Source organism: Rhododendron vialii, chromosome 12a (genome assembly GCF_030253575.1).
Source record: "Rhododendron vialii isolate Sample 1 chromosome 12a, ASM3025357v1".
In the NCBI taxonomy this organism is placed as follows: Eukaryota; Viridiplantae; Streptophyta; class Magnoliopsida; order Ericales; family Ericaceae; genus Rhododendron; species Rhododendron vialii.
In genome coordinates, this window is record NC_080568.1 from 27,038,231 (window position 1) to 27,061,795 (window position 23,565).

A 23,565-nucleotide genomic window follows, 5' to 3' on the forward strand; every position below is an offset into this window, starting at 1 on the left:
ATAGCCATATTTGGCTTGAGAAACACAGAATGCAAAATTCACTCCCTTCGTCTCTTAAATCTCACTCTATCAAATTGAGTATACTCAACTTTTAAAGGCCACTTTCTCCCTCTTAAATTTACAACTACGTCATTAATGAACTTCTTCTTCAAATTTAATCTTAATTGGCCACCATTCGAATGTCAAAAGACCAATTTATCCGGTCAAAACCAAGAACTAAATTCTTATCTAATGCAACAATTGATTGTTAATTCTCTCGAGTATTTTGTTTTTAGTTTAGGGGCTATTTCTTGAGTTGCTCTGTAGTGGCCTTGATTTAATTATTGCAGACTCACATGTTATATGGTAGTATGTAGTTTTCTACTTATTTTACTAACTCTTTTAATATATTGCTCTTATCAAAAATAAAATTGTAAAAAAATTCATAGAATTACACTGTTATCAGTATTTTCTTTGTAATACTTGTCGTATCGGTTACTTCGATACCTTAAGCTAATCACTTACTCATTTTCAAAAAAACAACTACTAATCATTAATGAAATTAAATGGACCCTACGTAGAATCTAGTTTAGCAAGACTTTAACAAGAATTTTGGATTGGTCGAAGGTGGACAAAATTATTACCCTCAGCGTTTCTTCTCTTATCTTAATGAAAATGAAAGTTGGGAGAGATTCTTGACGCGGCGGTGTACACGTAGCTGCATATCAGATTCCATTACTGGCAACCGCTATCTTTTTTTGACGTGTTTCATTTGTGCCCTTTCCTCATTTTTTTCTAGCACAGACGAGATTTAGTGACTTTCTTTGTCACTTCATGAAAATCACAAAGAGGGTTTTCGGAATGGACTGAGAGCATTCACACCGGTGTTTGCCATTTCACCCTTGTCATTATCATTTTTTTTCAATGATTAGTGTCATTTTACAAAAAAATATCGCAAGGGCACTACACTCCTGTATGTCATTTTGCCATTCTCATTTTTCGCCATCTCTCAATCAAAAATGACGACTTTGCCAAATTTTCTCAAATTTGGCAAATAAAATGACATTTTGCCGCACTTGAGAAACTTTTGAGTTCGTGGATGTGGGGTGGTAGTTGCTATTTCTTTTGTCATTTTTGAGAAATTGCAACAAAATTTTCTAAAAAAAAGCAACTAGCGTAGTTGCTCTAATCGGAGGGTGCACTTTAAAATCTATGTATCTTGAGCTGTCGTGAATTTAGTCACATAATCTTTTAAAATGGCCTGTATTTACGCTCTCAATCTTTGCACTCACAAATTTTAGTCGTTTGGAGATTTTCGAGACACGCTTTCATGCCCGTGCTCTCACAACCACACCACCACACGCGCTTTATGTGACTTAGATCGTGAAGTTGTCCGAGGCAGAAGTGGGCCAATCGCTTCTACGCGTATTAACTTGCGGATTACGATTGCTACGAGTGCCTTTAAACGCATGCCGCTAGAGTGACTAAATCCTACTCTACTCACGGGAAAATCTACAATATACACCCCTTAAAAGAGTGTATCATATGCATTTATTTTATGATTCATTCATAACATTTTAGTGTGTTTCGTAACTTTTATTTTAGAATTCATAACCTTTCAGCAGTACAATTCATTACATTTTTACTATGATTCATAACATTTTGGTATATCTCGTAACCTTTATACAATTCGTAACTTTTTAGCAGTACGATTCGTAACATTTTCTCTATTATTCATAACATTTTGGAGGTGTATATAATACACACCCAAATAAAAGGTATGTATTGTAGTCTTTCCCCTCTACTCCCACTCTTTTTGACTCTTCAATCCTGCCTAACCCTAACCCGCGTCGTCGTCAATTAATTAAAAGCACATCGATTTCGACCATTTTACAGGCTGTAATGGCATTTTTTTTATACATTGACTTCGTAAGTCAATTTTAATTCATGGCCTTTCATTCTATGTGGTTGAGATTTAATTCCTGTAACAAATGGAGAACTTTCAAATGAGGCGTTGTCACCGCCTCTTTACCCTTCAAAGGATAGCGGATTGGGTTTCTCCAAAGACCGGATAGAGTCCATTCTCACCGTTTAGAGTAATTTAAGGTCCCGATTAGTTTCACGGAAAAGATGAAAAAGTACGGAAAAATCAAATTTTTTGAAATTTTTTGTTTTGTGTGTTCAGCTCCTAAAAAAGTTATAGAAACCATAGCTTCAACTTTTCCAATAGAAAACATTTTCTCACAAAATGGATTTTGTTAAAGGAATTCTTGTTTTCCTGCAAGATTTCTTGTCGAGAGAACCCATATGGGAAAATAAATTTCAGTATCGTTTACTTCACCTCACTTACTTTTTCTAGGATCTAATTTTTCACACAACATTTCCGACAACTAAACAGAGCTTAAGTCAAAATGAACGGTCGAGATGTGATTGCTTCTTGCCGTCCAAGTTTAGATAAGTCGGGTTTTCTTAACTATGTTTAAGTAGAGCTACTTATTAAGGAAGTAAGCAACCTTTAATCTCTCATATCTTCTTCCTGAGAGATCAATTTTCGTGATTCCAAATCAAGTCACAACACCAGAGGCATGTACTCCTATAATTTATCACAACCTCTGATTAGTAACTCGAACTCACACCATGATTGTTGGGAGTTTGATCCGCCTGAGGTGTTCCCATGTGCGCGTAGATCCAATTCGTTGAAGAGTATTTACGGAGTCCTCACCACATCACCTGTAACCAATATATATTGAATAACTCATATCCACTTAAAAGACCAAGCCTCATAAGTGATGAGTCATTCAATTGTATATTAAGATCTTTTTTTTTTATTCAATGGAGGACTCAAATTTTCATACATGTTCCTAACAACGATGATGAGAGCTGGTAGTATAAACTACACTACTACTTCTAACAGCCTTGAGGGTTAGTCCCCTTAGTTGGTGGGGTTTCTTCCTACACAATTGAGCATAGTTCAATTCTTAGGGTCAAGCCACAATAAAGTAATTTCTTTTGAATTTCTTAATTCTGGTATGAATGACTTATTTTTAACCGGACTGAGAAAAGATTAGTCGAGTTGACTGTCAAATGGGAAAAAAAAACAAAAGTAGTGACAAGGCACGTAGAATTCTAAACTCAAAAAGTCCTGCGTTCCGACCGGTAAAAAGGTGTTTTATCCACCAGACGAAAGACTCTTGATTTTGACCTTCCTATACTTTTTGACAAATGCTGTAATTTTTTTACTGCTACTGATGAAATGATTTCTGAGTTCAGGCGCATAAATGAGTTTGAACTCAACAAGTCCCATTTGAAAGATACATGTCATAACCAGGTTAGTCCAAATAGCAGATTAGTGATATGATCAGCTGTTTTCATAATCTAAAAAAACAATGGACATGAAATAACAGGATCCAAACAACTGCAAAATGTGTAGCCATCATACACCCATGGTGCCTTTAGCTGCTTTTTAAGCCATTGCTTCTGCTAGTTCAAAGCAAGTTCCAAATTGAACAACTCGCAACTTGGCTCGACAAGTTTGCAGTATTTGAAAGAAGCAGGCTACTCGAGATCGAATCAAAATCAGCTCGATTAAAGCTCGTTTGAGATTGACTCAGCTGATTAAGAAGGAACTCGGAAACACTTTGAAGGTCGTTAAGATTTGAAACCAAGTATGAACAACCAATTGGTCGGTTCGTTTGTATGCTAAACTCATAATAATTGTAATATATTTCTCATTTACCAGGAGAAGATTGGAATAAGAGTTCCATGATACCAAAACAAAAGAAAGTAGATATGAAATCCATAGAATGATAAAACATCTCTCTTCAAACCTATCTGAAAAGAACAGGCAGCTCAAATATGTGTGCCTATAATGACTGGAACAAAGAATATATTACAACAATTAAGAGCTACACGCCCGAGAAACACAGAATGCAATGAACAATTTAATACTATTTTACAACACATCTGCCAATTACGAAATACAATAACAAAAGAATTTGGGAAACGAAAAGTACCACGCAAGGATGAATTCAAGTACTTGGTACCCTTCAAAAAGTCAACATCCTTCGGGTATTGTGCAGCGAAGCAGGTGGCCCTTCAAAGAGGTCCAAGATACGATTCTCCAGCTCATCGGCAGAGTACTTAACGTACTTTTCGCCAATGATTGCAGATTTCATACCGGTGAAGGGCCGGTACGCTTGGATCACTTTCTGCGAAGTGGAAATTCGCAAGTCCTTCCGAAGCTCGTGGTCAGGGATGGACCATTTAGTCTGGCACTTATATACCTCCTCAAAAGCAATATTGAAGTTTCTAAACCTCCCCCTAAGACTTTCTCTTCTGTTGTTTCCATCATCCCTCAGTAGAGAAAGGATTGGACTCCAAGTCGCTCTCTCATAACTTGTTTCGTGCTGCTGGAATTTCCTAGTGTATTCCCTTATCCATTCAACTCCATAGAATTCCTCAAGTGCGGATCCACTAACCTTTCCGACCATATAGTGGATGTTGTTCATCATGAAAATGTGCTTCAAAGAGGCATCCCCGTATAACCTGGATTTGTGATCGATATTGGATTCCAAATTGGACGTCAGAAACTGTAGATGGACAGCCAATGGACAAAAATTATCCGAACTAATATTTTGACCATTTAGAACCGTATCCTCCCCACTTTGCACCCTAAGAAGCAAATTTAGAGTCTCAGAATACTCAGCAAGTGTTTTGACATAATTCATGACATATTTCGTGACGTGGTGAATCCCACCCGCAGGGAAAGGAGTTCTCGATGGGTGTGAAGCAACATCATGTTCAAATTTCAAAAGAGTTGCCTTCACGGTACCACCCAATCTTATCATAAGCTGGTGGAACTCAGCCCCAAGGAAAGCACCGGCCTCCTCGGAGAACAGAGTATCTATATCAGGGATAAGATTTGACAGGACCTCGTACATGTCAAGTAACGTAAACAGCTTGTCTGTCTCCCGGGGCCCAATCACCACGGCTTCTCCGAAATTCAAGAGGCACAACATTGAACCTCTAGAAGCCTCAATGAAACAAGTTTTGTACGTGGATCCAAATTCTCCAAACACTTGGTCAAAAAGGCGTTTCTCACTTGGCAAATAAACCTTAATGATAAACTTCATCGCCCTGTTCCATTTCCTGATCTTGCTGCACAGTTGTTTCGATTCCATTTTAGACAATTCCTCGATGCTAAGTTTTTCGATGCAAAGAGCGACAAAATACTCATCCAATACATCTTTCCAGAAGCTTACAAAAGTGTCACAAAATTCGTGATTGTAATGCGAAGCAAACATGACATTTGCAATTGACTTGATATCAGAAATTACACTAGGATGGATCAAATCGACCTTATGATCCTCACGTTCAGTGCCACCACTATTTCTCCTAGATGTTTCCTCAATCGATTCATCCTCAGTTGAAACTATTGATACATCAGATGAAACATCCTCATCGCACGAGTGGGACGACACATATTCAGGCTTCAATGACTGCTTCTTCTTAGAAAGAATGTCAATCAGCTCTTCCTCAAGCCTTACCATTGCCATATGCAAAACACTATTGGCTTGGTCAAGCAACTCCTTTCGTTTTCCACCACCATTTGAAAGCAAACTTGTCAAACTTTCTGTCAACCTTTGGATTTCATAAACTGCTTGAAGATAATCTGCAGCTTCCTCCCGGCCCAAAGCCCATATCATCGACCGGTTTGATTCCCACCTCATGACCTTTTTCTGAGCAAATTCCAATTGCTCTTCCACCTCTCTTGTTTCACCTTCCCTTCTCTCTGGGGTTCTGGTACTTGTGGACAAAAGGTTGTCAAGATCCGCCACAAGGCGTCTCACATCATCAGTCAGATTCTTACTTGCCCCTAATGCCTTCACTATGTGATGAAAAGCAGCAAACACATGCTCTTCACCATCATAGGTCGGAGTTATAGGTGAAAAATCCGTCATCACAGATACACCTCAAATCCTTGTATAGTTTTACAAAAGCACAGGTTTCAGAAACTTGGAGATCGAAAAACCACAACCGGGTTTGACAGAAAACCTCAGACTAAGGACTTAAGAGCAGATTGGTGATCCTCCAATTGAAGTTTGGAGATTGACACGGGTTAGTAAGAAAGAGCTGATTTGAGCAATCTCAAATACTTACCAAGGTGAAAAGGGAATCAGGGGTACAAAAGGGTATCAATCAGAAGAAGAAAAGTAGTCCCACCTAGGAATCTAACCTATTGCTCTGAACAAGACCCAGGAAAGAAGAAGACTTTGAGACAACAAGTGAAAATATGACAGGAAAGACATCCCTTACCACAAAAATCACCGAATTCTCTCAAATTTTGTGTTCCTAACTGATTTTTCATCTTGAACCTTCTCATGTCGTTTGACATATCCAGATCAGTATGCACTAAAAGAAAGAACTGAAACCAGACTTAACCCCAATCCGATCAAATAAAATCTCATCAACACAAAACCTAATTACCCACATACAAAATTAGGGAAGCAAACAGAAAACCGTAAGTAATAGTTCAACCACAAACTAAACAACAACGAATCAGATCTTTATTGGGTCACGAAACCGATAAACAATTGGTTAAAATAGAAAAGTGCAAGCAAGAATATATTGATCAGAAGTTGAAACCTGAATACCAGGAACTGATGAACAAACAGGATTGGACAGTATGGAACTGGAGAATTTCGGGCAAGAGCAAAAACAAGAAAGGATTCTGGTTAAGAGCAACAACAAGAAATATGGAAGGGAGCAAGTGTTTTACGCGTGTTTCTTGGTTCGGGTCTAAGAAAAAAGGGGGCATAGAAAGGGTGAGAAAAAGTTTCACTCCAAATGAGAGAGAGAGAGAGAGAGAGAGCGGGGGGGGGGGGGGATAAATTTTTTTTTTTTCTGTTGAATAGTTTGAACTTCGCAATGCCGGAGAGAAAATGAGGAAGAAGTTTCGCGGGGTTGGAAAATGTAGTTAAGTTTCGCGGGGTTGGCAAAATGTAGTTTTTCCTTTCAGGGATTTCTCTACGGTGTAGCGAGCTCTCTCTGACTCAACTTACTTGCTCTCGTAGACTCAGAGCACGGCCACATTGTGGTCCGAAATCTTTTCTATCATACATTAGTATACGCCACCACTAAGATTTTGTTAGTTTTGAGATTTTGGATTTGTAGGTAATTAGTGTAGAAAGAAATAGAGTAATGATTAAAAAAATAAGTAATGATTAGAGAAAGATAAATAAAAAAATGAAAGTAATAATTAAATATAGGAGTAATGAATGAAGTGAGAAATAAGATAACAATTAGAATCTAAAATCTAAAACCCTTAGTCTATGTTTGGAACCCAGAAAGGAAAGGAAAAGAAAAGAAAATTAAAACATTTTCCCTTTCATTGTTTGGTTGAAGGGAAAAGAGTGAAGAAAATAAAAATTTTAAGTGTAGTGAATAGTAAATTTTTTCTCTCATTTTTCTTTTCCTTTTCTTTCTTTTCCTTTTCTTTCCATGGGTTCCAAACAGAGCCTTAACTGAACAAGGTTTGTTTGTGGCCCCATGAGAATTAGCCAATTAGGAATGGCAAGGGGGGCGGGGCGGGCTTTTGCATACCCCGACCTGAAAATCATTTTCCGACCCCGGCCCCAACCCGGCCCCAACCGGGTTTTTTTGGGTACCCCGTTCCCGCCCCGATCGGGGAACGGGTTTACCCGCCCGTAAAAATTAAAAAAAAAAAAGTATAAGTAAAAAAGTAAAAAAAAATGCTAAATAAGAATAAAAATTATCCAAAAAATAAAACTTTTGAAATTATTTTTGTGTCTTTTGGTATCGCGATTTTATCTAAACTTTTAATTGCAATTAATATTTTAGATACTTTATTTCATTTCTTTATGTATATAATTTATTATAAATATTTTAAGAAAACTTTTTAAAAAATTCACTAAACACCAATAAATATTAAATTTTATTTCTTTTTTAAATTTAATTAGACTACTTGACAGTGAAGAGACATTGTTTTTTGGATTAATGGTAAAAAAATGAAAGGACGTGTATATAAGTATATATACATATATAAATAAAAATATATATAAATACAGGATGCTGGGAGCGTGCTGCATAGCTACGTGCTGTGCAGCGTGCTGCGCGGCTGCCGGTGCTGCTTTATCGGCATCGGCCTGACGATCGGAGACGTCCACTACGTAAAGCTCATCGAGTACTACAAGTGTACCAAAAATCAACCCAATCAAATATCGTTAAGTGCCTCATCGGAACACATATAATTCGAAAAGAATGGATTCAGTGGTTTGATCTAGTGTTTCGTATCCATTAGGATTCATTTTTTTCCAAGTTATATGTATTCCGATGAAGTCTTTAACAATATTTTATCGGGTTGATTTTTGATACACTTGTAGTACTCGACGAGCTTTACACAGTGGACGTCTCCGATCGTTGGGCCAATGCCGGCAAAGCGGCACCGGCAGCCGAGCAGCACGATGCACAGCACGCTCCCAGCATCCATAAATACTCCGGGGCGGGGCACTTTCACCCGAACCCGAGCGGGTCTGAAAATTTTTACCCCGACCCGATACCCGAAAATGGGGTGGAAAACCCACCCCGTTCGGGACAGGGCGGGTATGTTTGCCATCCCTAATGGAAATGGCCCCTAGAGCATCAAGTAATGGGTTCCAAACAGAGCCTTAACCGAACAAAGTCTGTTTGTGGCCCCATGGGAATGGCCCCTAGAGCATCGAGTACTGGTAATGCTCCAAAGCACTTAATAATCACTCCTCTCATTCACTCTCTTAGAAAAATTATTTAATGCCTAAGAAGCACCGTCATGTGGTACTAGATGACTAGGTCTTTCTACCAACATATAATCATGCGGTGTCCAAAATAAGTGTATGAACTCCAATGATTGTGTGGTGGAATAGGAGCAAGGGGTATTGAATAATCTCTCAAAAATATATGGTGCCTCAATCTATTTGTTGGATACTATTACTTAGTGTTACTTGTTGAGATACACTATGAAAATGCGTAACTAATTAAAACAATACAAAAATCACAGTGTGACATGTCATTTACCAAAAGAAGACATTATTTTTGCCATATGATACCTCACATTTTTTAGAATGACGTAATATTTTTAAAATTACTTAGTTTTGGTGCTCGTAACATCCCCTGCAAAAATGTATGACATGTTTTCAAGTGGAGTGGTAGTGATCGTATACTCACATGCATTTAGCAGGGGTTCATACAGACTTTTGTCAAGAAAAAATAAAAATCTATTTTTATAATTGTGTGCTCCCTAGAATTTCCCCTCTCTTGCTCATAGCTAGTAGTTCTCAAGAAAGTTCCCCTGTGACTATCTCATTAACGATTCAAGTTATTTATTTAAGAAACTCCAATATTTAAAATCTTTATGCAAGGAATCAAATTGATTGAATATCAATACAGTTGGTTAAAGGATAGTTCTTTCAAAGTAATTAATAGTCAGACTCCACTCATAACTCTTAAGAATTTGATCAACTTAATTTTTGCGTGAATTAATTTAGAACTTCAAATTGAACTTTTCAAACTGTTAAATAGAATCATAATTTGTGTTATTTTACATCACACGAAAACTCACAGGATAAACCGTCAAATATTGATTTGTGGTTTTGATAAATTTCTGTTGGAACATTTCTAAGTTTGAAAATTAAAGAGATATTATACTATAGGTGCATGTCTTTAATTTGTCAAAGGGTGTGACTTTATTTTTTATTTTTGGATGAAGAGACTTCATCATGACTCTTGTAAAAATGTAATTAGAATTTTATATAAATAGTATCACCCCCACATTGTTTCAAAACATTGAGTTCTCTTACCTTTCTGTATTAGTATTTTCTATTTTGTGAGCAATCTGATTCATGCTTACCGCACCCTCATTCTCCACCGATCGTGCAACGCGAAGACAAAAACTACAAGATGTATATTGGGGTACTGAAGAGAGACAAATATGGCTAGGACAGTGAAATAGTGAATGGCCTGTCTCTCATCAATCTCACATGCTATTTACTCAACTCTAATTATAAGACTAATTCTACTATTTGATTGGTTGTGTTCATGATTTTAATGTTTGATGGCATTTCTAACTATTTAGTGTTTTGTGATAACGGTATATGATAAACCTCCAACAAATTGACTTTGAATCTTGACTCGTCGGGGCTTTGGGCTGAGGAGGCTATGTTGTACTATGTTTGACCAATCAATGAAGGGACCATTTGCAATTTGGGCTACTTAAAAGAAATTGTGCCACATGCAGTGTTGACGTTAGCTTGTTGCTTAATTAAGATAAAAGGGTAAATATACTGAACCGGGATACTGCCAAGCACCCCCTGCTAGCTACTTACTCGGTATTTCAATACACCATTGAAAATAGAGCGAGCTCTATCATAATTTTAATAATTTGAACCGCTTATTGTGTAGGTCTCAAGATACAAATTATCATGCAAAAATCGATTTGATCGGACATTAGTAGCAATCTTCAATATTTACATTTTTCTTTGAGAAAATGGATCAATAAATTAATTTCTTCTTGTTAATCTCATGATTTTAATCATGCACTCATATATAGACCGATATCCAATCCATTTACTTTTTTTCCGAAATAATTTACATGTCTAGAGCTACAAATTAAATAAACAGCTTAAATAATCGAAATAGGTTATGGGACCAATGCAACTGATCAGGCCCCATTCTGCTAAGGTTCTTACTTTTTGAGTACATATTTTCTGCTCTAATTTTTTTTTTGACAAGCATATTTTCTGCTCTATTTTTTTTTGACAAGCATCTTTAATTCAAAAAATAAGTACTCTATTATTGAAAAAATAAGTACCTATTTCCCTTAGCGAAACGAGATCTGAGTGATGTGTTTGCAATGGTGTTTGACCTGAACTACCAATAAAAATATGCTCCCGAACTGAACAAATTCATATGTTTTGAAGAAAATAATTTTATTACGAACCTCACATATATCTTATATATCACATAAACATTGGAAAATGATTTTGCCACTTTTTTTTTGTTAACGGCACTCCTCTGCAAATATATTTTTGGTGCAAAAATACACTTTTAAAAAAGTAACGTTAACAATAAAAAGAGTGATAAAATCAACTGTCTAAATATTTTTATCCTGACATATATTATTGCTTAACGCGTATTCTTCTATCCAAGTACTATTTCTCACTCCTATTTGACAACGACAGATGACCCGATGAGTTGGCCAAGAAATCAAACATGTGTTTGACCTGCACTCACACAACTTTCAGACTATGAACTAAAAATTAAGTTTTACATTGGGGTGTCTGTGAGGAACATATATGCGTGAAAGATTGAGTTTTACATCTGATAAATAGAAAAAAAGACTGGATCTTAATATACAAATTGAGTGGCTTACCATTTGTAATAGTTTAAGTAAATATGGGTCATTCAATGTATATTTGATTCATTTGATGTGGTGTGGACTCCAAAGGAATTGAACCTGCGTGCACAAGGGAGAACCTGAGACGGATTAGAATCGCAATAGTGCTTAAGTGCCAAAATTAGTCGATCTTCCTGGGTCACCATCACTTAGTGCTATAGGCTTTTATGCGTACCCATTTGAAACCTAATTAAAATTAAGTGTATGAACCTTACAATAATATGGGGCGGTGAAGAAATCTAATGGTGATTATCTATATCTATAAAAATAGTATATAATCTATACAATAATAATCTATATAATAAGGACGAGCGGTTTTTGAATCCTTTATAAATCTAGACCCTTCATTTGATCATCCTATGGTGGATAGAGTGTTAAAAATTTCTGTAAATTTGATCCATTCAATTTTTTACATTAACAGATATGGCAATATATCTTAACTTGGAAGCCTTCAACATTCAAAACCGTGGAATGGAAGAGAAGGAAGTAATGGAGTAAATTAGCTAAAGATATTTTTAGGGATCACTCTCCTAGAGAAGGAAGCAAAATTCCACATCAAAAGGACCAATCTTGATGGGGTTAGTAAGGACTAGAATATCAAAAGGAAAGCTTGACCAATCTTGGTGGGTTAGTAAGGACAAGAATATATATATATTCCATTCGATAATCCTAATCTATTTTATCTTAGGGAACTTCAGGAGGGAGATGAATGCTTACGAAAATTGAACTCTGCACATATGCATGAGAATATAAGAAATGCACCAACTGCACCCTACTGCACTTGCAGATAACTCTTCAAATTAACAAATCCTTTATTTGGGGCATAATTTTTCTCAATTATGGAAACCTCTATACTGGTCCAATTGATTGAGTGTGATTTGTAGGAGTGATGGATTCCTAATTCAATATTTATGGTAGAAATAAATCCTATCTATCATTTAAAAATTTATCAAACCAATTCAAATTTTATGCTCTATAGTGTGGTCTCACTGGAAGAAAAGAACTGATATAGGCTTCGTTTGTTTGAGCGTAAAATGTTTTACCTATTTTTCGGTGTTTGGTTGTGTAAAACCTTTTACAAGTAAATCAATTTCCATTAATTGGATGAAAATGACTTACCCTCAAATCTTCCGTAAGTTATTTTTTGAAATGAACCCGCTGCCAATTCTCACTGCTCAATTTCCTCAATCGTTAGTCCTGACCCACGTTCATTTCCGATATTCTCAGATCTCTCTGCCGTTTAAGCCCCCCCTCCCTCTCTACACTATTTTGAAAGTATTTTTCAAGTGTTAACCAAATACCGAAAAATAAAAGTTTGAAATTTGTTTTTTGAAAAAAAAATTTTACATGAAAAAAATTTTATATTGTAAAACATTTTACATCAAAACAAACGGAGCCATAATTTACCAAACCGAACCAATACTAGAATCCATGATATCGAAATTTGGTTTGCTACAAAAATGTAATTTCATTTCAATGTTAATAAATATTATCTTCTAGGGGTGCTCAAGAGTATTGAGTGCACCCAATTTCATTTTAGGGGGACTTAAAGAATCGTCCTCCTGCGTCACTCCTCGTAAGTTTTCATCCTTTGACTTTTTTCCACTTATGATTTCATCCTTCCTCTTTTTTAATACCAATAGTACCCATATATATATATATATATATATATATATATATATATATATATATATATATATATATTCACAGAAAAATGGGACGAAAAGATAACTCCGGAAGTCCCTGTAATTCAACTTATATATTCGATCATCCAATCCCATAAATCACTCCCAAAAATCTCGACCACCACCTCCCCAGTACAAAACCATTTCATCCTCAACCATTTTGTCAAAATGGGATGGTCGCACCCCCACCAATCAAGATCACTGCGGCATGAACAACTCATCCGGCGCATCGTCGCCGACTGACCAGGTCACAACAAGATGGTTGCAACCGTCAAGGCGACGGAATCGGCAGCGCTCAACAGATGCTTGTCGTCTTCCTCCACTGCCGCTGCCCGGAGCGTTTAGCGTAGACGAATTCGTTGCCTTTTTTTCCCCACTTTGTTGCCGGAAAGGGAAAAAGAAGCTATCGGTGGGTTTTTCAAATCGGGGCTCCTTTCAAATCTTACATACATGATATTGTAGTACTGTCCTAGTTTGTTAATTAAGTAGTAGTTGTATAATCCCCAATCCTTCTTATTTCGTCATGATTTGAAACATTCAAATATGGCTGCCGCTAGCTTCTTCTTCTTCTTCTTCTTTTCTGGCTAAACATGATTAGTCCTATTTTTCAGATTGGAGTTGTTGGACGATATTTTATTCATGAACATGAAATCATGATTTATAGGTCATTAAAACATGCACATCACCTATTTTGTGGAAACCCAATAAGTTGTCATGTTTAGAACATTATTTTAGAAATCATAATTTATAGGTCATGTTCGGCCAATAAGGTTTTCGTTTCAGATTAGAGTCCTATTTTTCGGATTGGAGTTTCTGGACGATATTCCATTCGTGAACATGAAATCATGATTCATAGGTCATGAAATTAAACATAAATGATTCAAAAATAAACATGGCCTATTTGAATGATTCAAAAATAAATGATGATTATTGTTTTATTCATGGTTTATTTGAATAACCGTGAAATTTGTTGGACTTAAATCAGGATGTATTCATGAAAAAGATGATCGATTTTTTGGTATAAGATTTGGAAGTCATGTTTTCATGAAATCATGAAAACGTTCTAAATATGCCATGTTCTAAACCAAATATGCCATGTTCTACATACAGGGCAACCTAAAAAACATGATCAGACAACTCAATATGCCATGTTCTAAACAAAAAATGATCCCTAAAAAAATGATCAGATTAGTCTCACTAATTGCGTTATATATGGAATGCAATCATCCCACTAATCTAGCCCCCACTACAAATTTCAAAAACTTCTTTAATTATCGAAAATGCTCAATCAGTTACAAATGGGCCTAAAATCATGGACTCTCATTTTGGAATCCCCATCAAATCAGTTATATATGGAAATAAAATCATCATCCCCAAATTCAAAAAACTTGACTTATATATATAATAATAAGGGTAAATATGGTAAAGCACACACAAAGGGGATGAAAACATAACCCCCAAAATTACTAGGGATGAAAACTTACATAGTGCCCCAAAAAAGGATGATTAATTAAAAACTCCTTTCATTTTTTCTTACTCAAATACTTATCAATTTCTCATATTCCACAATTTTCTTTTTTCTTTACATTACCAAACTCCTAATTATATTCTTTCAATTTTTCCCTTCTTTTTCTATTATAGCAGAATACCTTCCTACAATCCTTATTTTACCCTACCGAAACCCTAAGTGTTTGGATGCTAATTGAATAGAACTGAAACCGAACCAAAATTTGATCAATTTTGGTTATGATTAGGTTCCACACATATATTGGTTAGGTTTTGGTTCCTAAGTTTTTAGAACCGTTTGAAATGGTCCGGTTACTTATTTTTTAGAGAACCGGACCAATCCGAACCGTATGCACCTCTATGATCTTCCATTATGTTCATCTCCTATATATTCCTTTTCTCTCAATTAATTAAAAGATCAAAATTCATGATGCATGTACCTCCTCTCTGCTCAAATAAAATTTTCTCTCAATTCTTTTTTTTTTGTGTGTGTGTTTTGTTTTTTTAAATCTCTATTAGATTTGCGTTATATTTTTTGGATTAATAATTCATCTCGATAAAAGAAATCTAAAAAGTAAAAATTATGACCAAAAGCAAAAAAAAATCCACTAAAGACTAAAAAGAGCATCAAACATTGGCCTATATTTTTATACTTTTTCGATTCGTCTCGTCGAGACGAATGATTAATCCTAAAAATTACGACAAAAAACTTTAAAAAAAGAGTTATGAAAAATAAAAAAAATACCGAAATAACTTCCGGTCCTTCCGGATAAATACAGTAGTTTACAAGAACGCAGAGTGAGAGCCTCAAATTGAAGGCCAAAATTTTAGCCAATGTTCTTTTTTCCCTATCCTTATCTTAATTTATTCCTTTGGATCGGTAAATTATTATAAAAAGTTTCGTTTGTCGAGTCAAAAAAAAAAAATATTTTTATACATCACAAGAATAAAAATAAATTCCCCAGTCCAAATGGAGTCAGTCCACAGTAGTTTATGTGAGCACTTCCAGAAAGGAGTATATTAAATTACTCCTACTTTCTGCCTTTTTTTTATATATATATTGCTTTGAATGGACTAGTCATCATCATTAACCAAATTTAAGAATCTGAGCTTCCCTAATGAGGCCATTTTATATGTTTAATGATGACCCAAAGTATCATTTGCAAATAATTTTTAGCGGGGCCCAGGAATCTTTGAATAATCTTGTCATTAATACATTTCCTTCTGTTTGCCGATTAAAGAAACAAATAACCAAGAGTCCGGATCCTCTTGTGTGATCAATGTGTGTAATAGTCATTAGAGAACCAAATTAAGAACTTCTTAGCAACAAGTCTACTAACGCATCCAAATGCGCAAACACTCACATAATAGGTGTAGGGTTACTTATTTAGTACTTTTGGAGTATACTCCATGTGAAATCTCTTAGTTCCACATCTTTATAATGTAGTATATAGCAACGAGCCACCGGCTATTATTAACTCGAGATTAACCTTTTGAGCCACATGATTAGACTAACGGTTAGTAGGTTAATTGGCGCGGATCGTTACAATTGGTATCAGAGCACAACTCTGGTCTACATGGTGGGGGCTATCTCTATGATCTGGTACGAGCCTAATGTGCTGTATAAAGTTAAGTACCACACCATGACTATCAAAACAAATGTTGTTGGGCCAATGCAACAAAGACGTTGCAACATAAAGTGGTACATCTTAAACAATAAACTGGTTGTGAAAAACCCACTTAAGATAAAAACGAATTGTAGTTCAGTTTTGATTGCTTAAAGAAACAAGTTTTTTCAACATAATTTGAAAAATCAGTACTTAAATCTATGCATGACCCAAATTCCGGTGAGATTTAGAGAAAATTCCAATAAAGGTCGGTATTAAAAGATGAAATAGAGTACTTAGGGCTGCAAACGAATAGAGCCGTTCGCGAGTCACTCGAGACTTGGCTCGGTAAAAGCTCGTTCGAGCTCGACTCGAGACATAAATAAATAAGCTTAAGCTCAAATTCTAGGCTCGTTTCGTTATCAAGCCGAACACAAGTTAGTAGAGACTCGGCTCGAGTTGACTCGCAAGCTAAGACTTAACAAACTTTTTACATTAATTACTACAATTAGTATTAGCATTTTGATATCTTGATGCAGAATCATTACAAAAATATATTACATGTTATAATTATTCTAAAATTGAGATTATTTTCTTGTAGAGTATAGAAAAATGAAATATATATATCTCTTCACAATCAATTTGTTTTTGCTTGTATTAGGCTTATGCGAGAATATATATATATATATATATACACACACACACACACGTTTTTGTGGGTCTATTAAGGCTCGTGAACAAACTTGAACTCGAGTCAAGCCAAGACCCGTTCAGCTTAAGCTCGACTCGTTAAGTTTTCACTAAGCTCGAGCTTGTTAAAAACTTAATAAACAATTTTGAACATGGTAAAACTCGATTCGACTCGGCTCGTTTGCTGCTCTAGGAGTACTCAGATGCAGATTCACAGAGCTTTGAAAAAACTTAGAATGAAATGGAAGGAGCCAATTAAAGTTTTATTGTTCCAAAAGGGAAAAGGATGGAAGTGAAACCTTTGAAGAAAAGTAAATTAGTTGTTGCCGTCCTTACGGGGTATCAAATTATCAATGGAATGAAAGGAATTTTGGTTGCCTCTTCGGTCGCCATTGAAAGGTGTTAAGATATAAAGTCCCACATTGTTTTGGAGTGAAATGGGTGATCACTTAATAACATTTTGGGACCTCTTCACTCATTGTCAATTGGTTTTGAGATGGATATAAAGTTTCCACATGGTATTAGAGCGGGGCCCATTCCACCCCACATTTTATAAAATTAACAATTCACACCCCGCGATGACAGATCAGAGAAAAGACTCCACGATAATAGGACCCAAAAGTGGCCACACGTGACAGACCTCAAAAGCGGCTGCACGTGAGGGGGATGTTAAGATATAAAGTCACACATTGCTTGAGAGTGGAATGAGTGATCATTTAATAATATTTGGGACCTCTCTACTCATTGCCAATTGGTTTTGAGATAGATATCAAGTTTCCAAGTAGAGAGAGAGAAGCTATTCTGTTTAGGTGAACAAACACAGTCCAAGGCAGGGCAGGTGGCAATCGGTTTGGGTTTCAAACGACGCCATTTTTGGAACCCAGCACGCCTGTGGACCTTTTGGCTCCATTCAATTGTCGGAAATGTTGTGTGAGAAATTAGTTCACAAGAAAAGTGAAGTGAGCTGAAATAAAAGAAAAATGAATTTATTTTCTTATGCGTGTTCTTTCGACAAAAATCTTGTAGAAAAAATAAGAATTCATTCCTTTCGACGAGATTTATTTTGCAAGAAAATGTTTTCCAGTGGAAAAGTTCAAGCGGTGAGTCTTATAACTTTTTCAGTACCTAAACGAACAAAAAATTATAAAAAAAAATTAATTTTCTTATCATTTTCCATCTTTTTTTTGCAACTGAACTAGGCCTTTGGGGGCGACAGCGTCCCCGGATCATCCTAGCGGGAGCCTCCTTTGATGGTGTAGCTAATTTACAGTGGTTGACTATAGATTTTTCGTAGTTTTAAGGGGTAATTTAAAAATGTGTAATAATTTAGGGGGCAACATGTAAATATGACATTGCTTTATTTGCTCTGTTGATTGATTCGCGATTTTTTGGGGGATTGGCGCGCAATTGTAAGAGGAGAGAGAGAATCGCCTACGGCTACGCTATGCCTTCCATCTCTCTCTCTCTCTCTCTCTCTCTCGTTCTGTTCCATAGACAGGCCTGGGGAGGCGACGGAAGGGACTGCTGATCCTGGAAATTCAATTTCAGAAGTCCTATTTATCGGTTTCTTCCATGCCCCAAAAGGGTAATTCCTCCTATTCCCTTTTGCCCTGTGATTGTGTTCCTTTTTTCCCATTAAGTTTTTTAGGGTTTCTCTTTTTCCTTGTGGTTTTCTTGACAGTTGTTTTGGAAACCCAATTAGCAAGTACACCATGATGCAAGTCTTCTTAATTAATAAGGAATTGGTTCACATTTATGTGTGGTGGAATTCTTTAGGCCCAGCGTCTAACTCCCATCTTTTTATCTCATTTTAGCACACATTTATATTTACATAAAGGTTTGTGTATATAACAAGGTATTCCCCCTCGAAGAAAGTTAACCACAATGGGGTTTGCCCGGTGGTCAAGGCCCGAGACTTAGGGGTTTACTTTCCTAAGGTCTCAGGTTCGAAACCTCTCAGGTGCTATCAAATCAACTCTTTTAGGGCCAATTCATTCCGAACATTCGCTTCGGCTCTAAGTGGGGCCTCCACTAGTAGGTGGTGGGTTTATGGTCCCCACTCCAAGGATTAGTCTAGGTGCGCGTACGCTGACCATACACTTGATCATCAAAAAAACAAAAAACCTTGGAGAAAGTTATGGTACACTATGTACCATAGAAATGCTAAGTTTTGTTGTGATTTTGAATTGCGTGTGGTCTGGCAAAAAGCGAAGTTCGCATGTTTTTTTTGGTTCATTTGTTATGACTTTGTATGGCACAGTTGGTACTAGTTCATGTATTATTCTGGTTAGTTACAAATGCATGTATATGGTGCACGTAGTTGTGAATCAATCATGGCATTGATATAGCTTCATACAGGATACCTTTTAGTATTTCTTTTTGTTATTGTTGATACCTGGAGTTGTTAAGTACGTACGTGATCTAATTGTGGTGTTTTTTTTGGCTATGTTTCAGATGCATGCAAACTTTAGAACAATTATAAGATAAATTTGGCAGGGCGTGTATCGCATTACTGTTTGCTTCCATCCGAGGGGGTGCTATTGCAGGATAGAGAAGAAAAAAGAATTATCGAAACAGAAAAATGAGGCTTTGGAATTGATAATTTGGCAGGGCGATTATTTCATTACTTGTTTTCTTCAGGATTTGAAGTGGAAACTTACCACCTTTATGCTTATTTGCAACAGAAACTCCTGTTATTGACATGTTGGACTCTGAAACAAGACAGGCATCTGCAGTAATGGAATCAGAACACAAGGCCACCCCTCCTAGTGGTTTGAGGATGCATCATAGTTCTCATGCCAATGGTGTTGATCTTTCCACCTCAGGGGAAAATTTAAGATCCTCATCCTCTAAATCATCCTCTTCCTCACCCGACTCTCCCTTTGATGATGCATTCCAAGATGATTACTTTGAAATCGGTGATTCCGGATATGGTGAAAAGAGTATTTCTGGAAGTTCAATACCTAAAGATGAACAATCAGATCATGGACAGAAGAAATCAACAGAGTCCCCTCCAATCCAGGCGATGGACCACATTGGGGACCCATCACCGTCACACAGGATTCCATCTTCAGTATTTGCAAGAACAAAATCTACGACCCCAGTGGAGTGGAGTGTAGCTTCCAACGAGTCACTTTTCAGCATTCAGATGGGAAATATGAGTTTTAGCAACGACCCTATGTTTTGGCGATCCGGAGAGCTGGGATTGCCCGGTGAAAGTACCACGTCTGCTCAAATGTTCAACTTCACACCTAATCAACCCCCAATAAATGGACTGACTGGTATGGGTAAATCAAGTGAGGGTAATGTGGCTGAAGCAGCTGTTGAAACCATGCAGGAGGTCATACGGGAAAATGCAGAAGCTAAAAGAAACAAAAAGTTGTTTCTTGATCCTTGCGTTTCGGGCCGCTCTGACATCAGTGGTGCTAGTACCCAATCTTTTGCGTTTCCCATGTAAGCTATGCTGACCGCCCCTTCAACTAGAAAATATGAGGTTTTAGCTTCTACTCATGGACAAGTAATTGCTACTAATATTATATAGCTCCCATTTGAAATTTTATTTCCTTTGAAGACAGCTATATTCCATCCTGAATTTAACTGGCATGACCCTTACATGTCCATATATTTCGTGTCAAGATTTTTTCATGCATTAGATATTTCGTGAATTAAGCATGGTAAACATACATTTTTGTGTGTTTGAATATGCACGTTTGCAAAGAGTTGGGGCGCAACATTCAGTTGATTTACGTGAAACGCTTGATGGTCAGGTATGTGGAATTACATTTATGCAAGGTGTTTTTGTTTGTGTTTCTGCGCAAGTTTACTTTCTATGAAGCAGGGATATTCACACGGAATAATTGTATGGCACAATAAGAAAACAAGAGTTAAATTAGTTATGAGAACGTACAATGTTACTTTCACATACCCATTTTCTTCTTCTTTAAGATGCACAGTTTTAATTATCTCTCTGCAATAAGATCCTCTCCCTATTCTTAGACTCTAGTTGCAACTTGCAAGTCTACTGTTGTGGTTCGGAATCCCAGAAACAAAGCTTCAACAAGTAGAAGCTTCCTGGCAAAGCTTCTGACAAAGTGGTGGACGCGAAGTGTTGGAAAACTATTTTGGTGCTATGTGATCTTGTGTATATTCCAATTTCCTTAAACTTTTCCAAATTTGTGAAGTTGCTTTCTAGTTCTTGCTACGTTCAGGAAGTTTCACATACATGTCCTTGAGGAGTATGGGTAGAATTACGAGTCTTTGGTCACACTTCAGAAAACAGTCATTTCTCAATTAATGTCCTATGTATATGCTGTTGGTGTGTACTGGGCATTCATACGATTTTGTAGATATAATGTTCTAAGTAGAAGATTTATTGCCACAGAAAAATATTTGGCTTCACTTGGAAATATATGTAAGAGTATGTATATATTTTTTGTTAACCTTTTCAGTAGTAGATTGGTGTTACCGTGTTAGTTTAAATAGGTATTCTTTGTTTGCTTAGGACAAGGATAGAAGCTGTACTGATGATATTCATCCCTTATTGTGTTATTGTTGTTGGTAAGCAAAAGAACTATGTATAGAAACCTAGAAGATCAACGCTTGCATTTGCCTCATTAGTGCTTATCTCATTTGCGAGCAGGACAAGAAGGTTCGAGAGATGAAGTAACAAAGTTGAAAAAGAACTCTGAAAGACCGCCATTCATTTTTCTTAATAGAATTCCCATCTGGTAACGTGGTGTTAGGTTTCATTCGCACATCTTCTGCATAAAACTAGTTGACCTGATGGCCTCTTTTACCCCATAGTCTCCCATTTAGTTGATTCCCATGATTTTAATTGTAAAGCTAGAACGTCTTTACAAAACAGTCTACAGCATTTGAAATACCTCTAAAATTGCAGATTGACAGGGGACGCTGGGAAATGGGGTTCATCGAAGAGAAGTGGTTCACCCAGGGTAGGCCCGGAGCACTCTCAACCCCAGACGCCAAAACAGCCACAACCACAGGCAGAGCAGCCACAGCCACAGCTGCAGCCACAGCCAACGGCTCATCAACCACCTATCCCTCAGACCAACTGGTTTTCTTGCTTCACATGTTGCTGTCGACAGACTGGCTGAGATAATTTTCTTTGACAAAAAAGAAAAAGCTTGTAAGACTCTTCCCTTTAAAATTGCACATCCCTTGATTCCAACTCTAAATGGAATAATGAGTTAGAACTGAAATTTTATGCAGAAACCCCATGTGACTGATGTGGCAGTAACATCGCTTAGATGTCAATTTGTCATCCAGAATGGTGGTGGTTTTGGTTTTGAAATGAAAAGGAACACGAAAAGGCAACATCATTCTGTATGAGATCCATGTATGAAATTTCTATTTGTTCGCATTTACTTTCACTGAACAGATGGTTGTGGGAATTACTCGGAACTTCTTGATTGAAAAAGATAATAGCCATAAAAATATACAAGGAAGTGTTTCTTTTCTGTTAGTTTCGTACATAACATGCTTTTCTTCTTCTGTTTGGTGGTTTCAGGTATATAGTTTTTGTAGAATGCAGAAAGAAAATATATGCAGCCTATGGAAGCAGGATTCTTTTCCCTGAATACTAGTCCACTTCTGGTTTCGGAAGGGTGAAGGAATTTTTTTTGAGGTTAATATGTTGTTCGATTCAAACATGGATGCCGAGGTGTAGCTGTTGAGAATCTGGACATGATAGCATTTTGTAGAGTCCTTGAATCGTCATTAGCATTTAGTTTTGTCTTCCATTTCCCTGTTGATTATGTATAGCGGAATATCTGAATTCGACAGAGGGTTTGACAGCAATTCCGTACGCACAAAAAAGAAGAGCAAAAATAAATGGCGAAGGGGACTAGCTGGTAATCAATCCAGATAGTTTGTATGCTTACAGCAGTTGATGTTACTATGTAGCCTTATTGCCCTTTCTTTTACTATTCCCTTGTGTCTCGGTTTCATTTCATGAAAAAACCAGTCTTTGCTGTAGTCCAGTTCAACCAAATTATCATATTCCGAAGTACCCAAAAAAAAAAAAAAAAAAGTTCAACCAAATTAGCATGCGATGTAAGCCTCTCCACTTGTTTGGTTGGTTAACTTGTGTGCGATCAAACTAGGAGTAGTATTCAGCAGAATGTTTCCTAATTGGCATTGGGTCCTCGGGACGCAAATATATATGTAATGCAAATTTGGTTGAAAAAATAAGTACTTATTTCATATTTTCAAACTAAAAAATAATGCAAATGAAAAATAATTTTTCAAATTTTTTTTTGCACCACTCAAAAAATCTCAATAAGATCTATCAAATAAGATTTATATTACTAAAAAAATTATTTGCATGAACACATTATTTTTGAAATTGAAAGTGCTTCTTAAAAAATAAGTATTTAAATAGAGTTCTAGAACACAGCATGTGGTGAGAAGCAAATTAACGGAGCGGGTAACTTGATATCAAAAACTAAAAGTAAACCAGGAGGGAGGTGAATGGAATTTTAGAAAAGGTAGGGTAAGCTAGTGTATTTCTCAGATACCTCAAGGCTGGTCATTGTAAAAGGTAGGGTAAAAGTAAAAAATTCAGGAAATTAGGAATTGGGGTTTGGGGGTTTGTGGGGTTCAAATACATTTTCATAGGATATTGATTAAT

The 23,565-nt window shown here is 36.5% G+C and overlaps 2 protein-coding genes across 9 annotated transcripts; one reads left to right on the forward strand and one right to left on the reverse strand.

The window, feature by feature from the left end:
- Positions 1 to 4,025: 4,025 nt before the first annotated feature.
- On the reverse strand, positions 4,026 to 5,939 carry LOC131309614 (exocyst complex component EXO70E2-like). The gene has a single exon (XM_058336222.1). The coding sequence runs from the start codon at positions 5,937 to 5,939 to the stop codon at positions 4,026 to 4,028; it is 1,914 nt and encodes a 637-aa protein (XP_058192205.1).
- A 12,366-nt stretch (positions 5,940 to 18,305) lies between these two features.
- On the forward strand, positions 18,306 to 22,868 carry LOC131311715 (uncharacterized). 8 transcript variants are annotated; one of them, XR_009195549.1, is made up of 5 exons: positions 18,307 to 18,501; positions 19,601 to 20,369; positions 21,814 to 22,062; positions 22,146 to 22,272; positions 22,444 to 22,868. XR_009195549.1 is itself a non-coding variant. In XM_058339270.1 (4 exons), the coding sequence occupies exons 1-3, from the start codon at positions 18,489 to 18,491 to the stop codon at positions 22,028 to 22,030; spliced, it is 999 nt and encodes a 332-aa protein (XP_058195253.1). In that variant the 5' UTR covers positions 18,306 to 18,488; the 3' UTR covers positions 22,031 to 22,062; positions 22,444 to 22,868. The 8 variants fall into 8 exon arrangements, 3 of the variants coding, with proteins under 3 accessions (XP_058195253.1, XP_058195254.1, XP_058195255.1); XR_009195550.1 differs by having other exon boundaries at positions 21,822 to 22,062; XM_058339270.1 differs by lacking the exon at positions 22,146 to 22,272 and having other exon boundaries at positions 18,306 to 18,501.
- Positions 22,869 to 23,565: the final 697 nt, after the last annotated feature.